Source organism: Colletotrichum scovillei (genome assembly GCF_011075155.1).
Source record: "Colletotrichum scovillei strain TJNH1 chromosome Unknown Contig00011, whole genome shotgun sequence".
NCBI classification, from domain to species: Eukaryota; Fungi; Ascomycota; class Sordariomycetes; order Glomerellales; family Glomerellaceae; genus Colletotrichum; species Colletotrichum scovillei.
In genome coordinates, this window is record NW_023336269.1 from 3,992,486 (window position 1) to 4,010,464 (window position 17,979).

General features: G+C 51.8%; 4 protein-coding genes across 4 annotated transcripts; 3 read left to right on the top strand and 1 right to left on the bottom strand.

The window, feature by feature from the left end:
- The first annotated feature begins 3,127 nt into the window (after nucleotides 1–3,127).
- Nucleotides 3,128–6,699, top strand: HER10_EVM0005729 (endo-beta-1,3-glucanase). The gene has a single exon (XM_035475334.1). The coding sequence runs from the start codon at nucleotides 4,245–4,247 to the stop codon at nucleotides 6,444–6,446; it is 2,202 nt and encodes a 733-aa protein (XP_035326871.1). The 5' UTR covers nucleotides 3,128–4,244; the 3' UTR covers nucleotides 6,447–6,699.
- A 332-nt stretch (nucleotides 6,700–7,031) lies between these two features.
- Nucleotides 7,032–8,689, top strand: HER10_EVM0013079 (uncharacterized protein). Its single transcript, XM_035482449.1, has 2 exons — nucleotides 7,032–7,725; nucleotides 7,840–8,689. Exons 1-2 carry the CDS (start codon nucleotides 7,186–7,188, stop codon nucleotides 8,548–8,550), a joined length of 1,251 nt encoding a protein of 416 aa, XP_035327447.1. The 5' UTR covers nucleotides 7,032–7,185; the 3' UTR covers nucleotides 8,551–8,689.
- A 3,117-nt stretch (nucleotides 8,690–11,806) lies between these two features.
- Nucleotides 11,807–13,229, top strand: HER10_EVM0001341 (uncharacterized protein; the record flags this gene model as incomplete). The annotated part of the gene is made up of 3 exons (XM_035471092.1): nucleotides 11,807–12,316; nucleotides 12,374–12,619; nucleotides 12,675–13,229. The coding sequence occupies 3 exons, from the start codon at nucleotides 11,807–11,809 to the stop codon at nucleotides 13,227–13,229; spliced, it is 1,311 nt and encodes a 436-aa protein (XP_035326536.1).
- A 1,790-nt stretch (nucleotides 13,230–15,019) lies between these two features.
- On the bottom strand, nucleotides 15,020–15,890 carry HER10_EVM0008527 (bZIP transcription factor; the record flags this gene model as incomplete). Its single annotated transcript, XM_035478045.1, has 3 exons — nucleotides 15,020–15,468; nucleotides 15,544–15,796; nucleotides 15,858–15,890. 3 exons carry the CDS (start codon nucleotides 15,888–15,890, stop codon nucleotides 15,020–15,022), a joined length of 735 nt encoding a protein of 244 aa, XP_035327062.1.
- Nucleotides 15,891–17,979: the final 2,089 nt, after the last annotated feature.

Below are 17,979 nucleotides of genomic sequence, written 5' to 3' on the forward strand. Positions count from 1 at the left end.
TGCTGCACCAATATGCCAGATCAACAATTGATATAGGAAAGCTACAGGAGCTCCGGGAGATAGACACTACTTTGTTCCATGGATCGCAATATTGTACTCGTTAGTTTCAGGGTTGGGGGATAAGGTCCTGAAATGATTTGTAGATTATCTGAGCTTGGGCTTCTAGAGTGGGAGATGACAGGCCTTGGCGGGAACCTCTCGAACGAAATCGTTGAGGGGAAAAGGAAGCCGGGCACTAGTAAAGGGTAGTTAGAGACAGAGGTAGAGATCATGGTTCACTTGCCTGAGAGTCGACTAGTCGCGCTGTGGACCGACATGTTGATGCAGCTGCCTTTTCGCAAGCCGCTTGACTCGCCGATACGAGGTTTTGCAGTCTCGGACAATGCTCTGGCGTGCCTGGGAGATAATTTACGAGAGGAAATCAGACCGGCGCAAGGCGTGAAGCTCTCACTCTGTCTCTCGCTTCCAATTGCGCGGGTGAATGCCCATAAGATAGCTAAAATTATCACGTATGTAGCATCAATTGCCCCAAAGCAGAGGCGAGTGCCGATTGTATCCTGTTGGAAGTTTTCTAGTGATGTCATGCGTTGAACGTGGGTCACCGTTGCAGCAGTACTCCGTACTGTAGGGGTTGGGAAGCAGTGGAAGGCCGGTGCTGCATCAGTGTGCTTCAGGTTTGGTATTATTGGTAGGGGGGTTGGGGGGTTCGCAGGGGCTAAAGCATAGATAGGCAGTGTACGAGTATTGGGAAGGCGGAAGGCGACAATGGCGTTTGAGATGAAGGGGTAGGTACTGAGACGACGGGGACTGTTCATGGAAGAGCGATGACCAAAGGGATTTCCTTGCTGATATTGGAGCCAGATTAGTGCGGTAAGGTTGTTAAGATTTCTTATTTGGAAGGGGTCGGGGATTTTTGCAGCACTGAAAGGAGTAAATTAGGCAAGCGTAGGTAGGATGGGATGACAGTTTCTGATTGTGCTAGTTGTCACCATCAATCCGTACAAAGTTACGAGCGTACCCGGTACGGAGGGAGTACGCAAACTTTCATGGTCTAAAAAATGAACGGGAGGAAAACGATGGGAATCGGATATCGACAATCTGATTCTCTTGAGGATAGTTGTGCGAATGGATGATGCTTGTTTCCGTGCATTTCCTTTGGTGGAATTGGTAGCATGTTCGGCCTGACGATCACCGGCCCCCTCGCATTTCGTATGATTGAACTCACTGTGCCATTCGGGTCCTCTACTGACGATACTTTCGCTAGAAAAATAGATTTCTATCGCAGCCTTGACTCGGTAACTGTTAACGACCTAGTGGTTGGAGCGTTGCCGATGAGGACCTGTATTGATGACGAAGTCGGTTCTTTTGCTGTTCGCAAATGCCGTCACGGATACAGAGTACCGGCGGGACCATGTTCGTACTGAGCAAGCGAGACGAAGAGGCTGGACGAGAGGAGCGACAAATCGAAGAGATGGATCATTGAGGGCGGGGGGCTAGTGGGAGGGAAGGGGTCACGGGTTTTCGTGAGGAGGAGAGGGGTGGGTGGGCTGGCTTATAGAGAGGGGCGCAGTTACACTTAAAATGACAGGGTGGGCAACAATGGTCGCTCAGCCAACCACGGTCGGCCAATGAGACCGGGTCGACAACAGCCAGGGCTTCGGCCCACTAAAGAAACATTCAGACTCGCCGGTACCTACTGTGTAGGCACACTCAGTTTGCAGTCAACGATTTATCGTTGGTCTTGTCTAGATTGTAGTCGCAAACTGTTGTCCCAAGAGTGAAGCCCTCCTGAGCATGTCCCGCAAGGTTACTAAGGTAAAGGTACGTACTTTGTGTAAGGGTGAAGTGTAGGCGCGAGCGAGTGATGAGGCACCTAGGGTAATATACCTAGGATGACTGTGAGTGCCTTTTACTAAAGTAGGCGCAGACCTGCCTTACGTGGTACTTCGTGGGTAGGTGCCCCAGGTAAAGCACCGGCTGCTTTTCGGGGATTTAGTCATCTGCTGTCTCTGCACAGCCGCTTCCTCAACTGCACCTGACTGAGATAGGTACTCCGGGCTCTTTGGTATCTCCCTCCGCCTCCGCTGTCTTCAACGGTCTCCCCCGTTATTGGCAGAAGGCATGGATAATCGCTCAGGTCCGAGTACCGTACGGTAGCAAGGCAACCAAGATTACCTAGGTGAAGTCCAAAACAGAAAGTGATGTTTGTATCTCATGAGCTTACGGTCGGAGCATGACACATGCCGATCGGTGGCTGCATGGAAAGTGCCGCTCTTTCCCATGTTGCCTCGACCAGGGGCTCAAAATAAACCTGCTTGGCTTGGGCTACCTTGCTTTTTTCTTACCTTTGAGGTGGGCCTTTTGCACCTCTCAGTGTGTGGTGTGGTATGTGCCTCCCTTCTCCATTTCCCCTACGTGGGTACTCCATAGTTTTTCACTCCGAGAAAACTACCTAAACGGATACCAGGCGGGTCTGGTCTTGCCCAGGTTCAGGTTTGTATCCGTACTCCGTACATAAAATGCAATGCCAGCAGTATTCTCTCCACTCTTTTGGTCTGATCCCATCATCCCAAGGTGCCCCCCTGTCCTGGATGACGGCACTCGGCAGGTTAGGAACAGATGGGCCAGGGAGAAGTCTTGTCAGCACTGGGTACCTTCTCCCCAGATTCTAGCATGGAGATACAAGGCTGGGCCGTTGTCATGGAGGCTCCATGGCCGTTGTTGACGAGACTCAGAAAGTACGGAGTGTCCGCAAGGTACTTAGCTATGTAACTTGCCAAGGAAGGACATCAGCAATTGGCAGTGGTTGCTTCCTCCCGCGTCCGCAAGAAAGATGAGGTTATCCGGCACACGGGAAGAACATGGCTGAGGAAGAAGGTGCCTTTGCTTCAGCTGTGCCTGCCCCGTTCCTGCCATCCCATCCTGTTGGAACCTGATAGCTGCCCCAATTCGCCTCACTCGCGTGTGCCCACGCCCATTTTGCCTCTTTTCGCAGGTTTCGCGGTCTCACCTGGGCCAAGATTGAAAAGCCAAGATCCACGACCAGACGACCACACCCATGGAAGCCACCGTTCGTCGTGCTACCCACCCCGCTGTATCTGTACCCTTCCAGCCTTCCTTCTTCTCTCTCGAACGCCCCATGCCCGTCGCCGATGACATTTCTTCCCAGCCTTGTCTTCAGCATCTCTGACGAGAACCATTCCAAGCAACGACTCCTCCGGCTCCCGCTTCCTGCGCACCCCGCGGGGCAGTTTCTGGTACAGTGGTACTCGAGCTCCTCGACAAAAGTCAGTAACGACTGGTCGCAAGCCAATACGAGCAAGCGCAACGCCAGACAAGGGAGCCGCACGGGTGTACCAAAATACGAACTTCTGACCTGGCGCTGCTGCGGGCGAAACACCCAAATGCCCAGCCAGATTTTCCGCGCCTAAACGCTTCTGGTGGCTTGCTCACCATTCTCGCTGACCAGGCACCGCACCACACCTCCCTCACCTCAACTTCTACCTTTTCTCTCCCCTGACCGTTCCTGGCTGAGCGAAGCCCAATTTGACACTTTGCGATTCCCCTATGCTTAATCGCACACAGGTTTTCAAGACAAACACTTCAAAAAACGCATGATTCCTCGCCTCGACATCGTCATACCGGTGATTCCCCGGCTTCCCGCTGCTCACCCGTTCAAGCAAGCAAACGTGACACACGTGCCTGCGACTGTCCCACGAAACTCCCTCTGTTACGCTCAAACATCGCCAAACTCGCCGCGACACTACTTTTACTAGGCGGAGGCGACTAGCTTGCGTCGTCCGCCTGCCGATTTCTCACCCCGAGTCACTGGGCGACCTGGTGCACGGAGGTCAGTGATTCTTTCTTTGCTTCCCATCTGCACCGTCTGTTCTCCATGCATCTCTTCAATTCGGTGTGGTATCTTCCCGATCTCATCTCTACAATCGCTATGCTGGAATGATTGAGCGGGATACTTAGACATGCCCATTGCAGCGAGAACCGCGCTCACAATTACACAGTCGAAGTTCCAAGACATTTTGAAATTGCACCCGCATTCCTGCAATCACCGCACGCATTAGCCGGCCATCGTCCCAGGTCGACTCCCGTCTACCCAGCGTCCCTCGATTTCTCCGCTTCCCTCATCAACCACAATCGAGCAGGGCTTCTTGGCTGTTGGTCAGTCAACCATTCAACCCACGAGGGTTGCGAGACGTTTCCTCGAAAATCTATATCCTGCCCGAACCATGCCGCGATACGACTTTGAAGACGGCCGCGATGCCGAGCGAGAGCCTCTAGATCACGCTTATCGGTCTCATACTCCCAATCCCCCAGAGTACTATCAAGATAACCAGTACCACCATGGTGCGCCTCATGACTACCATCACGATTATGAGTACTCCGACCCCAATCATGATCCGAACCTGGGGCGCATGAGAGCTGAGCGGAGGAACGATCGCCAGGGACCACCACCGGCTGCCGTCGGTGCCGTGGGTGGTGCCGCTACAGCGTACGGAGCCCATCAAGCTGTATCCCCCATCGACAACTCTCCTCAAGTTCCGGTGCACCGCGACTGGGGCCCCGATCGTTATGCGGCCCCACAACAAAGCAATCTCAATCCGAATATCACACCTGGGGCGGACAACTTTAGCGATACGGCATCAGGAGGTATGGCTGGTATTGCTTACACCGTCGCCGAACGTAACGCCAGGGAGAGCGGGATTGGTGCCATGAGAAGTGCTGGCCAGATCCCGCGAGGACAGTCTCAGCAGCCCAGCGCACCACCGCAAGCTTACAGTCAACCGGGAGGCGAAGTATACGAGATGAGCAATGCCGTCTCGCGTCCTTACCAAGGTAGCTACCAGGGCAGTCTTCCGGACCGAGACTCCCACTCCAGCCTGACGGCTCTTGGCGGAGCTGGCGCTTCCCCTGCCAGGCTATCCCCATCTTCCAGCCCATACGGCTACAACGACTATTACAGCGAAAACCCCTACTACCAAAGACACCCTCAGAACCTTGGCGTGGTGGACCCTAGCTCTATTGCGGACGATGGTGATGATGGTCTGGACTATGGCAAGCCCAAAAGTGGACGTAACTCGATGCTTAGTCTTTCCAACAGCGATCGGACAGGCAAGACAAAAGCAGCTGGCGCAGCCGGTGCGGCCAGTGCGGCTGCTGCAGGAGGTGCCGCGGCAGGATTGATGGCGAACAGAAATATCAGTGGCTACTACGACCCCAAGGGAATGGCCGAGTACCAAAATGGCAGCGCCATTGACCTCAGCTCACCAGAGAAGAAATCGGAGTGGATGGCGCAGCAAAACAAGGGACGCAGAAAGTGGAAATGTTGCATCATTTTAGGAGTTATTCTCCTCATTGCCGGTGCCATCGCCGGTGGAATAGCAGGTGGACTTCTTTCTAGAAACAGCCGCGACGGCAGCAGCTCAGGAAATGGACAATCAGCAGACGACGACAAGAATTCCAATGGCGACCTCAACGCCGACAGCGCCGAGATCAAAGCATTGATGAACAACAAGGAACTGCATAAAGTGTTTCCCGGAATGGACTATACGCCTCTCAATTCCCAGTACCCCGATTGTTATCACAATCCTCCTTCACAAAACAACATCACCCGTGATCTTGCTGTTCTCAGTCAACTGACCAACACTGTCCGCTTGTACGGCACAGACTGCAACCAGACGCAGATGCTTATTCACTCAATTCAGCAACTCAAACTGGAAGGCACAGTGAAGATCTGGTTGGGTGTGTGGCAGGATGGCAACAAGACGACCAACGCGAGGCAACTCTCCCAGATGTGGGATATCCTGGATCAGTACGGAGACAAGCATTTTGAGGGTCTCATCGTCGCCAACGAGATTTTGTTCCGGAAGCAAATGACCGAGTCGGAACTGGGGTCTCTACTCCAAGAGGTACGAACCAACTTGACCAGCAAGGGGCTGAGCCTGCCTGTGGCAACTTCGGACTTGGGCGACGACTGGACGGCATCTTTGGCGTCAAAGAGTGACTACATCATGGCCAACATCCACCCGTTCTTCTCTGGGACCAACGCCAAGGACGCAGCGATGTGGACTTACGCATTCTGGGAAAACCAAGCCAGTAGCTTCTTCAAGTCGGACAAGAAGAAGAACGTGATTGCCGAGATTGGCTGGCCGACCAAAGGTGGCACGAGCTGCGGTGATGGCACTGCTACCGGCTGCCCCAATGCCTCGGTTGCCGGTATCGACGAGCTGAACGAGCTGTTGGACAAGTGGGTTTGTCCCGCTTTGACTAATGGTACCAACTATTTTTGGTTCTCGGCCTTTGATGAGCCATGGAAGATAATGTACAACGAAAAAGACAAGAACTGGGAGGATCAATGGGGCCTGATGGACGTCAACCGCAAGGTCAAGTCTGGCGTCGTTATACCGGACTGCGGCGGCACGACGGTCTGACACATTGATGCCAGATGACTGCTATGAGACTTGATGTATGGATGGATGAAGGATGATAGTCAAGCCCTGTGCCTGCTACTTAGCGATGCGCAGCACTGTACATGACGGAGTAGTCTGGAGTTTTGGGGACTGAAGCATGCCCGGCTTGGAAGCTGCCGGCATCATTGTATGATGTTTTATACCGTATATCACGTCGGTGACAGTTTGAATGGGTGATTCCACATTGTATTTAGTATTTGATCGATCAGGAGGAATAGATTAGTTGAAATACTCCGTGTGCCCTGTCGGCTTGTGTTCTCATGTCGGGATTTCCTTCTCAATTGGCAAGCGCATCAAACCAACATAGGAGTTCGACGCTTGAGCAGTTTGTATCGAATGTAAGAAAGCCCAGATGCGGTACCGTGATCTGTGTAACGTCATCCGATGCAGTGGTTGGGCTCTTGACCTACGTACCTCTAATGCGTCTGGAACGGGTGAATCAGGACAACACGGGCGGGGGCGGGGATGTGCGGGGCGGGACCTGATCGACATGATTTTCCCGACGTCTCCGGCTCGGCTAGAGATCGCCTCACGTTGCTTCATCCACAGCAATCAACCTTTTCAAATTTCCGTCATTTCATCGCAAGTTGCCCCTTCCGTAATCACATTCTCCTCAAAAATCTGTAGCAGATTGTGCGATTTTCACATCCCCTTGAGCCTCGCGCCCTTACGTAGAGACCGCGTCCACGAAACAACTGTGATGAGAGTCCGGGCGCCGCACTCTTCCCTTTTGTCGTTTCTGGCCACCAGCAGCGTCGTAGAAGGAACACTGAAGTGGATGAATGTCACGAGGCCGACGCCCAATGTCCCACTGGCCCCCGTGCCGCTTCCTGAGTCTGGGGCCGCGCGGGACGGCGCGGAGATTGTGAAGCAGTTGACGGGGTTGTCTCGGTCGAGTATGAGCGGTGGCGAGGGTGCGAGACTGGATCTTGTCAAGGTTATTGAGCTTGAAGGGGAGCTATGGGAACCGGAGGGAATGGTGAGGCTTGCGGGTGGTGATGTAGGGAGGAATGACAGAGCACGGGGCCCAGTGGAGGTAGATGAGGAGGGGAATGGTGATGGGGAGAGGTTTTGGGTTTCGGCAGGGGAGTATACCATCCCAACGGAGAAGTATCCTGACGGAAAATGGATTGATGGGACGGATCGGAGTGCCGGGGCAGGCTTTGCGCATTTCGTAGTGTTTGATGGGCGCGGAAAACGTCTTGGGGACTGGGTTGTTTCCGAGGAAGGGGAGTTGGAGGTAAATCTCGACTCGAACATCCTTTTTCACCCTGATTGTCACCTTTGTTTTAAGGGGATTGTGTCACTTTGCAGCCCCCCTTGAAGTCAGACGGATAGCTGACGAAGGAAATAGTATCATAACGGCGGGATAGATTTTGACGGGCGACATATCTGGGCTACGCTCGCGCAGTACCGGCCAAATTCGACGGCGACAGTGGTGAGGGTCGATCCGGTCAGCATGGAGATGGAGAAGGCCTTCAAGGTGGCGGATCACCAGGGTGGGATCGTGCATGATGTCCACAACGGGACGCTGACGACCTTGGGGTGGGGTGGAAGAGTTGCGAGGAGATGGGATCTAGTCAAGAACGAGATGATATGGAAGGGCGAAACGGGCGGTGGGACCGGGAAAGGGGACCAGGCTCGACTTGACAAACGGAGTGAAGTGGATCATGATGGGGAATTCAACGAACCTCAGTCTACAATCGTGAATCCTTCACACTGGATCGATTATCAAGACTGCAAATCTCTCGGCACCGTTGATGGGAAGCATCTAATGCTTTGCTCTGGCATCGCGACGCTGGCGCCAGGGACAGACGTGGGTGGGCTAGCGATTGTCGAAGTGGAGAGGATGGTTCCTCTGTGGGAGGTGCCGTTTATGGAGAGGACAGGGCTTGTGCCGTGGATGGAGGAGGAAACCCATGTAGAAGGGAGCATTAGGAGAAAGAGTGTGTTGATGACGAAGAACCCGATGGATGTTGCTGTCGTCGGGGGACGAGTGAGGCTGTACTTTGCGCCGGAAGAGGGCAGGAGTAGAATCTTTGTTTGTGAGGTATGCGAGGGGTGATTTATGAGGGCGTTCATGCCGTGTTTGGTATGGTGTTCACTTTGCCGGGACTTTTTACGGTTGCTTTTGATGGGAAATGGAGACCCTCGAGATGTTTATATGTATCCTTGTATGTGTATGATTGGTAACTCTGATGAGCAGCTTTCCCGTTCTCACTCGCAGGCTTCATAGAAGTTCTCGTCAATGATGTTTCGTGCTGCGCCGTCGGTGCTCAATGTATGCTATACGCGAGATAAACGTCGTTTCCGCTCCGCACTAAAGCTTCCATTTCATACTGAACATGTAAGGATTTGAAGGACATACCTAATCATTGTAGGTATCTGTGGATGGTCGCCTGACTACCTGCCGGATAGAGAAAATACAGGATGCTTACAACTCTGGCCCCTGAGAAACTACGCTCGCAAAGTTTTCAAGCCTGGATCGTGCGGGAAACGCTTTACTGCACGAAGCAAATGTCCTTTGAGGCTGTCGTCAATGGGTTCGTTTCTGTCTTTAACTGTGGGAAGGACGGGCGTTTCGGGAAAGTGGAGATGATTGGCGAGTCTCAGATGTCAACCTGCTGACGAGTGAAGCGGACGTCGTGGTGGGTGTGAGATCCTCAAATGAACTGAAGGGTTAGACCACGACTTAAGCTGTCGAGGGTGGTAAACGTAGACACACAAAGGGAGGAAAAGGGCACTCTTTTGTGAAATGAAACGTGCGTAATAATTGTCGATAACGATAGGTTCTAGCAGTCTATCTGTGGGATGACGCTTACATAGTAACGCCGCCATTGACTCTGCGGCATTCGTGCTGCCATATTCCACCCATGTGTGGCATGAATCGTTCATATCAGGGTTCAGGGCATTGCTTACATGTACTTTTGTGTAATTGGATTCTGGACCATGTGGCTCGTAGGAAATGGAACCATGCAGGACGAGCAATCTATTGAGCCAAACAAAGTCCAAAGTCTTGCATGATCCCATGTCGTAACGAGACTTGATCGAAGAGGGGGAAGCAAGGTAGATGAACGCCCTTAGGCCCCCCAGAAGATGACAGGCAACCTTCCCATGAGGGAACGTCATGTCTGACAAGACCCCGCTTTGACTTGGAAATGTATCTCATTCCTCGTATGAGTGTTTCGCGAAAGTACTCAGAATCTGACACGCAAAATAATCGCATCACTCAGTATAAGTCGCCTTAGCATCTTATTCTAGTCACACGTTCTTGTTCAGAGAGTTGCGGATAGGGCCGTCGAGTAGGTTGATCTACCAGCATTCACTTATTTTGAAATAAGCCGTTTCTGGTATTCTCTGGGAAGAACAAGAGGATCATTGGTGGCTCTCACGTTTGATAGATGCCGACCAGGATGTCATGAGCGACCAAAGGAGATGGAAACATGCTACTTAGTTAACGGATCATTCAAAGGTCGGGTCACTGGTGGTCATCATTTGACCAACGTTTTGATGATGTAGGCAGTTCGGATAAGAGCGTGGTGTACAATAAGGGGAAACCCGAGAACCATGTCTCGGAACACTGACAAGCCATCTCAGAGATTCCATAATTCGTGTGATGTGTCATGTTGCACAAAGCAACGCTTGAGAGGCTTAACAGTAGTTCAATATCCCGCAGATGCTGCCGCGCAGTGACAATAGCCAGGAGGCGTGGGCCGTGGTGTACTAAGTTGAGCTTGTTTCTCTGGTCGACCATGCTGATGTGCGTCATAGCACTGCGTGCGCACCGAAGGCCCAGGTCATGTCAAAGGGAGAGTTGAACAGGGCACACCGACGGAACTTTTCGATGTCTTCCGAATACGATCTAGGGAGATCCTCAACTTCATGGTCTCGTGTCCTCTTCCTATGCACCAGCGCTAGTACCTGCGATTGACCCCTCTGCAAAACGCCTAGACGCCTCAATATAGCTTCCTTTTGTTTGTTTTTCTTCCCTGCTCTATTTCTTGACTCAAGACTTACTTTACTTGTGTCAATTAAGAGTCTAGCACTAAAACGGCCATACCGAGAGAAGACGAGAGACAAAAGGCTACAAGCCTGGCCACGCAGACACAAAGTGGCCTCCCTTAGCCAAGAAGTAGTGGCAGCCTCAATAACAGGCATTATACGCAGTAAGTGTGCGGGAATCTCGATTTGGAAAGCCAGCTATGGGAGGAAAGTGTGGGCGAAGCAAACCGATGACCCTCGCTAGCCCGGTCCCACTTGATGACATTGTTCAAAGGGATGAGACGCTTTATTGAAAAAGACATGGCTTGGTGTCACTCTGCCAACAACATCTTTCCCGGGGATCAACGCTGGCACGCGCAATCCACCAATCAGACACGACGAATTGGTCAACGAGCGCATTGGGAGAACTTGAGCTAATGCATAAGCTAATAAGGGATCTGCAAAGTTGCATGCCAGTGTCTGAGGCATATTCGTTCCACGGACTGTGCCGAGGTTTAGCATCGACTAGTCCATGACGATCTGTTGATACCGAACTATCAAGACAAGCGCGAATCAGCCGGGCGTCCGCAAGCTTGCAACCACCAATGCTTCTCGTGGACGGTGAGCGAGCTTGTTAATTTACCGAAGAGGTGATTGGGCACTTAGACGTATATCATAGCGGAATCGGACGCCATAACAAGGTCGCAATACCATTAGCGTTGCCGACGGAAGTGCTTCGTCCCGTGCGATGATCTGGGCACTACTTCCTTTTCAGACATCACTAATTGAAGGAATGCTAATATTGGGCAGCCACTGCGTGGATGCTGCGTGCGTGACGGACACGAATAGCATATCGGTAGTTTAGAAGCGTTTTTGGTACACGGCCATGCCCTTTGGTCATGCCCTTAGGATCCCCAGAAATGTTCTTGCGGAGTACCTATATATCCGGGGAAAGTGGAAGCTTAATATGTACTATAATGTCTACTGACTACACTTCAGCGCCGTTGACGACGCCATTCCCGCGGACCGATACACTACGTTCGGGATCAAATCTTTCCGCATAGCCGTTTCTTTGTCGCTACCACCGTTGAAGATTCCCTGGGAAGAGGGCCTCGACGCACCGTTGTGGATGTTTGTTTTAGAACTATGTCATCATTCTGAGATTTGTCTCTGTTGAATCCAGTCGAACGGACTGTGTCACTCACATGGGGGGCTTATAAAAGTTAACGTCTTCTCCTCATCTCAAGCCTTCATCATCACCCAGATATTCGCTAGCTGGCCTTTGGCTTATCTTTTCTACACTTCATTTAACAAATACAAATCCTCACTGCGTAGTTGCAATGAAGTATCAACGTACATTACTAGCCTCGCTGGCCGCCTCAGCAGCTGCATTCCCGTCTCTGGCAACAAAGCAAGATCTCGAGGATTTGATCAAGCGCAACGCAGAACCTGAAGCCAATCCCGAGCCACAGATTCTTGGTGGAATCATTGGCTCACTCACCAACACCATTACTGGACTTCTTGGGGCTGTGGCACAAGGGGCATTGAACCCCGCAAACAAGCGTCCGGAACCAGGCTACGACTTCATCGCACCTGGCCCCAATGATAGCAGAGGACCCTGCCCGGGCTTGAATCTGCTTGCGAATCACGGCTACCTGCCTCGTGATGGCCACGTCAACCTGGGCCAAGTAATTGAAGCCACTGCTCGCGGGTTTAACATGGGTCCTGACCTGTCAACTATCCTCGGCGTTTTTGCTGTACTCACGGACGGGGATATCGTAACTGAGTCTTTCTACTTGGGATCTGGCCCAGGGAATGTTGGCGGTTTGAACAGGCACTCAACAGTCGAGGTGAGACTACGAGTTGAATAACGTCTCGTGAAATTTATCTAACTCTCTTCCTCCTAGGCCGACATCTCACCTAACCGAGAAGACTTCTACAACGGATGTGGCGATGCCCACCATCTCTCATCGCGCTTGTTCAAGCAGAATGTTGACATAGTAGCAAAGAGCGGAACGAAGCAGTTTGATCTGACGAACATGGGTACACAATACCAACAACTATCCATGTTTTCTCAGAAGAACAATCCTTACCTCTACTACTTCCCCTTCCCCTTGATCGTCTCTCTTGGCGCATTTGCCTTCTACCCCAACGTAAGTTGCTTCCTTCTCTCTGATTTCTAGTAGCTACTAACATCTGGCTTCCAAGTTCTTCAGCAACGGCACCTACGGACTCGGAGGCGTTGCCAACTATGAGTCCATCTCATCTATCATCGGGGCCAAGTACGACCCTGCGACAGGAGAATTCCAGTACGTACCCGAAACATGGCCCGCCAATTGGTACCGTCGTGCAACGCCGTACACTGCAGTTCAGACCGTGCTGGAGGGTCTCCTCATTTACCTCCGCAACCCTGTCACTCCGGCTGTTGCGCAGCTCGGAACAGGCAATTTAAATGCCACGACTCTACTGTGTGACGTCTACCAGGGTATCAACTCACTGGTGCCACTCTTCGTCGCCGGGACTACGGAGGAGGTGGCTGCAGCGACTACTTGGGCTATTTCCAAGCTTGACCCCTACTTTGGCAACACCCTTCTTGGCTGCCCAACAAGTGTTCTCTCTCCCAATAGCCCTAGCCTCATCTTCCCCAATGCCGACCAGCAGGGCGGTCCGCTCAACCCCCCTCCCAGTGTGGCCAAGCACATTGGCAACAACGTTTACTACAAGACGTACTTTACTTCGGCGCCGGTGACACCGGCATGCTAAAGCATCCATAACATAGCGTACAGGGAGACAATCTTCCATCACTCTGAGTTTACTGAAGTGATCAATGCCTCTTTCCATTTATTGCTTCGTAGAAACAAAAGAAATATAATGAGAATACCTTACAATTCGTTCTTTTGCTATATGAAAACGTGAGATATAATTCTTTGTATTAATATGAACTCTTTTACGATAAATTTCATATAGAGAAACTTTTTGCACGGCTTGTCTTGAAAACATAGGTCGACCTTGCCCCTTCGATGGCTTTGGAGGAAGTATTTAACCCCTGCAGCTATAGAAACTCGTGAATTCTAAGCTTTTTTAGGGTTATCTACTTGGCAACCATTTGACAGGATCGTGACTGTGTGGAGTTTCGTTCAAAAAACACTTTGTTCATGCCGAAACTGGGAGGCGTCTATGCTGGCGAGGCCGGGATCTGAATAGATACTAGTATCAGTGACTTGAGGTAGTTACGCCCAAGTCCTGTTGGAAAGCGTCGTCTGACTCCGTACAAGGTTACTGAGCTATAAGTACAATATCGTGATGTGAAGATCAGCTGAACACACTGTGTGGTATTCTCCGATGAAAAGAAAGCTTTCGGCCTGACTGGTCAAAAACTGACTATCAACGTGAGTCAAAACCACGATCTGAGAGCCATGGTATGGCATGTTTGCAGAAGGGCGACGTTGAAGGGTAAAGGTCAGTTTCGATACAGGACGAAATCCAGCTTTTTAGACGCCCAGGATGAAGACGTCGAACAGCTGGAGCACCAATTTAGGTCGGACAAGATGGCGGTTGATGCCTTCCGAATTACACCGACCTATGGTATAGCAGCTCGCTGCCGGCGGGAATAAGTGGAGCGTTATGGAAATTGTGCAGCTTGTGCGGTCTTACTTAAACAGCAATAGCGGGGTGGAAGTCGCATCGGTAAAAACTCTTAACGGCATAAATGCAATAACATGAAAGCTCGGGGTCCTCTGCCGCCCCGTCTCTCAATTGGCGACCTGAGTGCGGACAATCGGTGGATAAAGTTTCCGTCTGCATTGCGTCCGTAACCAGCCACAATGCTAGACTGACAGATTGGCACACTGGTTCGCTTTGATCGGTCGGTTGGTGGTCAGATCCAAATGAGACGCCAAGCATGGCTCACGATGATTCATCCGCGCTAACAGGGGTTCTTGCGTCAAAGGATGACTGGCGCTGACCTGAGTCGCGGATGGAGGTCCCGTACCCGAGCGCACCACAGGTCTACCCCTCCCCTCGAAAACCCCTCCTCAACCTCAGGGCCGTAAATTACCATTGTCAGTAACGACTACTCCGTAATATATTTCGTGTTTGTGAATCATAGAGAGAAGCTATTGCATTTGCCTAGGGGGGCGGTATATGAGTATATACGACGGGGAGCCGTATTGAGCTATTCGTTATAGATTCATCGTTTGTTGCAGACTTGAATAAACACAACAATATTTGTCTACCATTTCATCACACGTACCTAAGAGCAGCGAAATGAAGCTGACTGTAACTGTGCTAACGTTGGTAATTGGTGATGGATGTAGAACGAGCTGAAATGCACCTCGCCTGCATCACCATCGTTCGCGGATAAAACCTGGGTTGCATCTCAGTAGGTGCCAAAGTGTTATATAGGCGGTGCGCGATTTCAAGCAGCTTCATGGAACACAGTGCAACTGATCGAGTGTTTCATTCATCGACTATTCCACGAAAATATCCGAGCTACGCCACGCGCCCTTTAATCCGCTAGAACCCCAGCAGCAAAGATGAAGCCCTGTGAGGCATTACGGCTTAGTTTCCTTACGCATGACACTCTTAAGTGCTTCTGTCTCAGCCTCCTGACGAACGAGGCGGATTCGTAAATCGTCCCTCTCCCGAGTCATCTCCTTTAGCAACGATTCAAGTTCGTCGATGCGATCAACCTTCTTTTGTCTGTATTTGCGAGCAGCAATGGTGTTTCGCTGACGACGAAGGATCTTGTCGGTATGGGGAGTGGCTACGTCTTGGCCCTGAGCATGGTCATTTGACAAGGACCGGTGAGGGTGAAGTCCTGAAGTGGCAGTATACACTGACATGTCCAGGGGCGGAGGCTGGTTCGGGCTATTGGAGTTGGAGTTGGAGTTGGAACTAGAGTTGGATTCGAAGAGGGCATCCAGCTGAACGGGGAGGAAGGTGTCGGGGAAGGTGTCGAAAGATACGGGGGGTGAGGTATCGATGAAGGCAAGTGGGAAAGCTGAAACATGTAGTCAGTACACTGGAAGTTGACTCATCGGATGTAGAGATAGGCAAATATTGTGAGTCTTCTTACACTGATCAATCGGGTTGCCGAGGGGACTGGTACTGATGGAAGGCGTCGCATACGCAGCAGACGTCCATGGCAAAGTGTCCCAAGGTGGCGATTCAGAGTACGGAAGGCTAGAATCTATGTGGACAGAGTCTGGGCCAAAAAGCCCAAAATCTGTACCCGGGAGGCCAGCGGCCGACAACTGAAGTGACTGTTGTTGGTGTTGATGCTGAAGATCATGTATTAAACCGACCTCGCCGGGAAGGCTTGAGTTATCCTGGGCCCATTGCGGCAATTGGTTGGGCTGGCTGGAACCAGATGGTCTCCCGCTGGATCGCGGCCGCCGCGGCTGATGATGATGCGGCGCACATTGTTGCAGAGTGTAGGGGCCCTGTTACCTAGGGCCAGAGGATGACAACGTTGAATCGGGATGGGGAGATTCTCGTCTTGCGAGAATTAAAAGTGTCGTGGAGAGGAAGCATCGTCTGGGATTAACGGTGGGAATCCTGGATTTATAATCTAATGTAGATCTACGCAGCAGACCAACTTGTGCAGACGCAATCGGATTGGGTAGGACGGCCGTTTCCTGGCGGGTTTACGACGGCTGCAGACGTGGGTTGCCCGCACTGATAACGCCAACCTTGACCACTGCAATAGATGTACCAAAGTACGCATGACCTGGCGTAAGCCCGATCGAGATGTGGCTCAGCACGCCTGCCGCAGACAAAACTGATGCTGGCTGGCTGATGTGCTGATCAACAGGGCAGGGGTACTGACAGTAGTCTTGCAACTATCCGGTCTACACAATAAAAGTGGCCCTGCACAACTCTGCATATGCACGAAGACAGTCTAATCGCACATTCCAGGATCAACTTTCGCCCCGTGATCATTGTTCAAATGAGCCTTAGTGTGGCCTCTGATCAAGGAGGGCTGACGAGTTCATCTTGTATGACAAACGTTGCTGCAGCCCAGCCTCAGTAGACTGAAGACGTCACGTTACGCTTTATCCTGTCGAAACCACCCCAACACCTCGTTCATAACAGAATCCAGCGAGACGGATAGCCTACTATTCTGCAGGTAGATCGCGACTGGACCCCCTCAGTGCTCTATCTACCGACTACAGACGAAAGCTGGTTAAGCTGCAGGACTGGCAAAAAAAGACCCTTCTGACTGCTCTTTTCCGGACCCCTTGCCAAGTCCCCTTTCACCGGCGTCGTGCAGCTGCATGGGTCGAGCCCGACCCCGAACCTACGGTGAACGGAGCCCATCCGCCGGCCGAAAGCCTCTGGCTCTCCCGTCTCTCATTTGAGTTGTCCTCAGACAATCACACACCACAATCGAGAATGGATCCCACTCTCCTTGCAGATACGGCGTCGGCGTCAAACTCCTTGTCCCCGACAGGGGCTCCTCCCAGCCAAGCGGGATCTCTAGAAAGCGAAAACGGCAGATCCTCCATGGTCCACCGTCCTCGCCACACGCGCACCAGCACACCTAAAGTGAGAACAGGTTGTGTCACCTGTGAGTCTTCACCCAACTACGAGGAAACTGAATAGGTAATTGGACACCGCTTACTCTGTATAGGCAAGTAAGTCAAGTTAGACGGAAAATTTGACCGCCAGTGTTGTGTGCTAATTCCTCCTCTAGAAAACGGCACATTAAGTGTGACGAGGGCAAGCCTCATTGCATGAATTGCCTCAAGACCCGCGGTGTCTGTGATGGCTATGCCATCAAGCCAAGAAAGACAAGAGGAAAGGTCCCGCGGGATCTGGAACCCTTGAACCCCGAACCATCATGTCGCCGGACGAGTCCCCGGCTGCGCATTCGGGAACCCAATGTGAACACCCTCGATTTTGCCGACGATATGCAAAGCGTTTACTTCAACGACTGGAACGAATTAGTTCGCGTCTCACTCGGCGGCGCTCACTTTTCGAGGACCAACCTCTGGACAACCACCATGCCTCAGCTCACCCGCCGAAACTCGGCTCTGCGACAAGCTGCTATGAGCATCGGGGCCATCAGCAGGGCACTGTCTTCGCAGGGCTCCTCTTATGTCGTGGCGAGAAATTTCGGTAACATTGCCAACCTACTGCAGAGCCCGCATTATCAGAACGCTATTGTCTACTACTGCCAGGCACTTCGTCTACAAGGGCAGGCTGACTTCCAGACTGCCAGCATCCAAGAGGCGGTACTTTTGTCTATACTCTTCGTCGCATTTGAAGCATTGCGGGGGAACCGACACTCTGCTCTCCAGCATGTCAAGTTTGGTTTCGTGCTGTTGCAGGAGTTGCTCACCAGCGAGGACTCGGATCATCGCATCTGGAACCTCGCGCCCGACCCTAGGCAACTCATTACGGAAATTCTGGATCTGTACAACCATCTCGACGTACAAAGTCGGACCGTTCTCAGTGGTCATGTAAAGTCAAGCCGTTCACCAGCCTACGAACTCATCAAAGGCCTCAA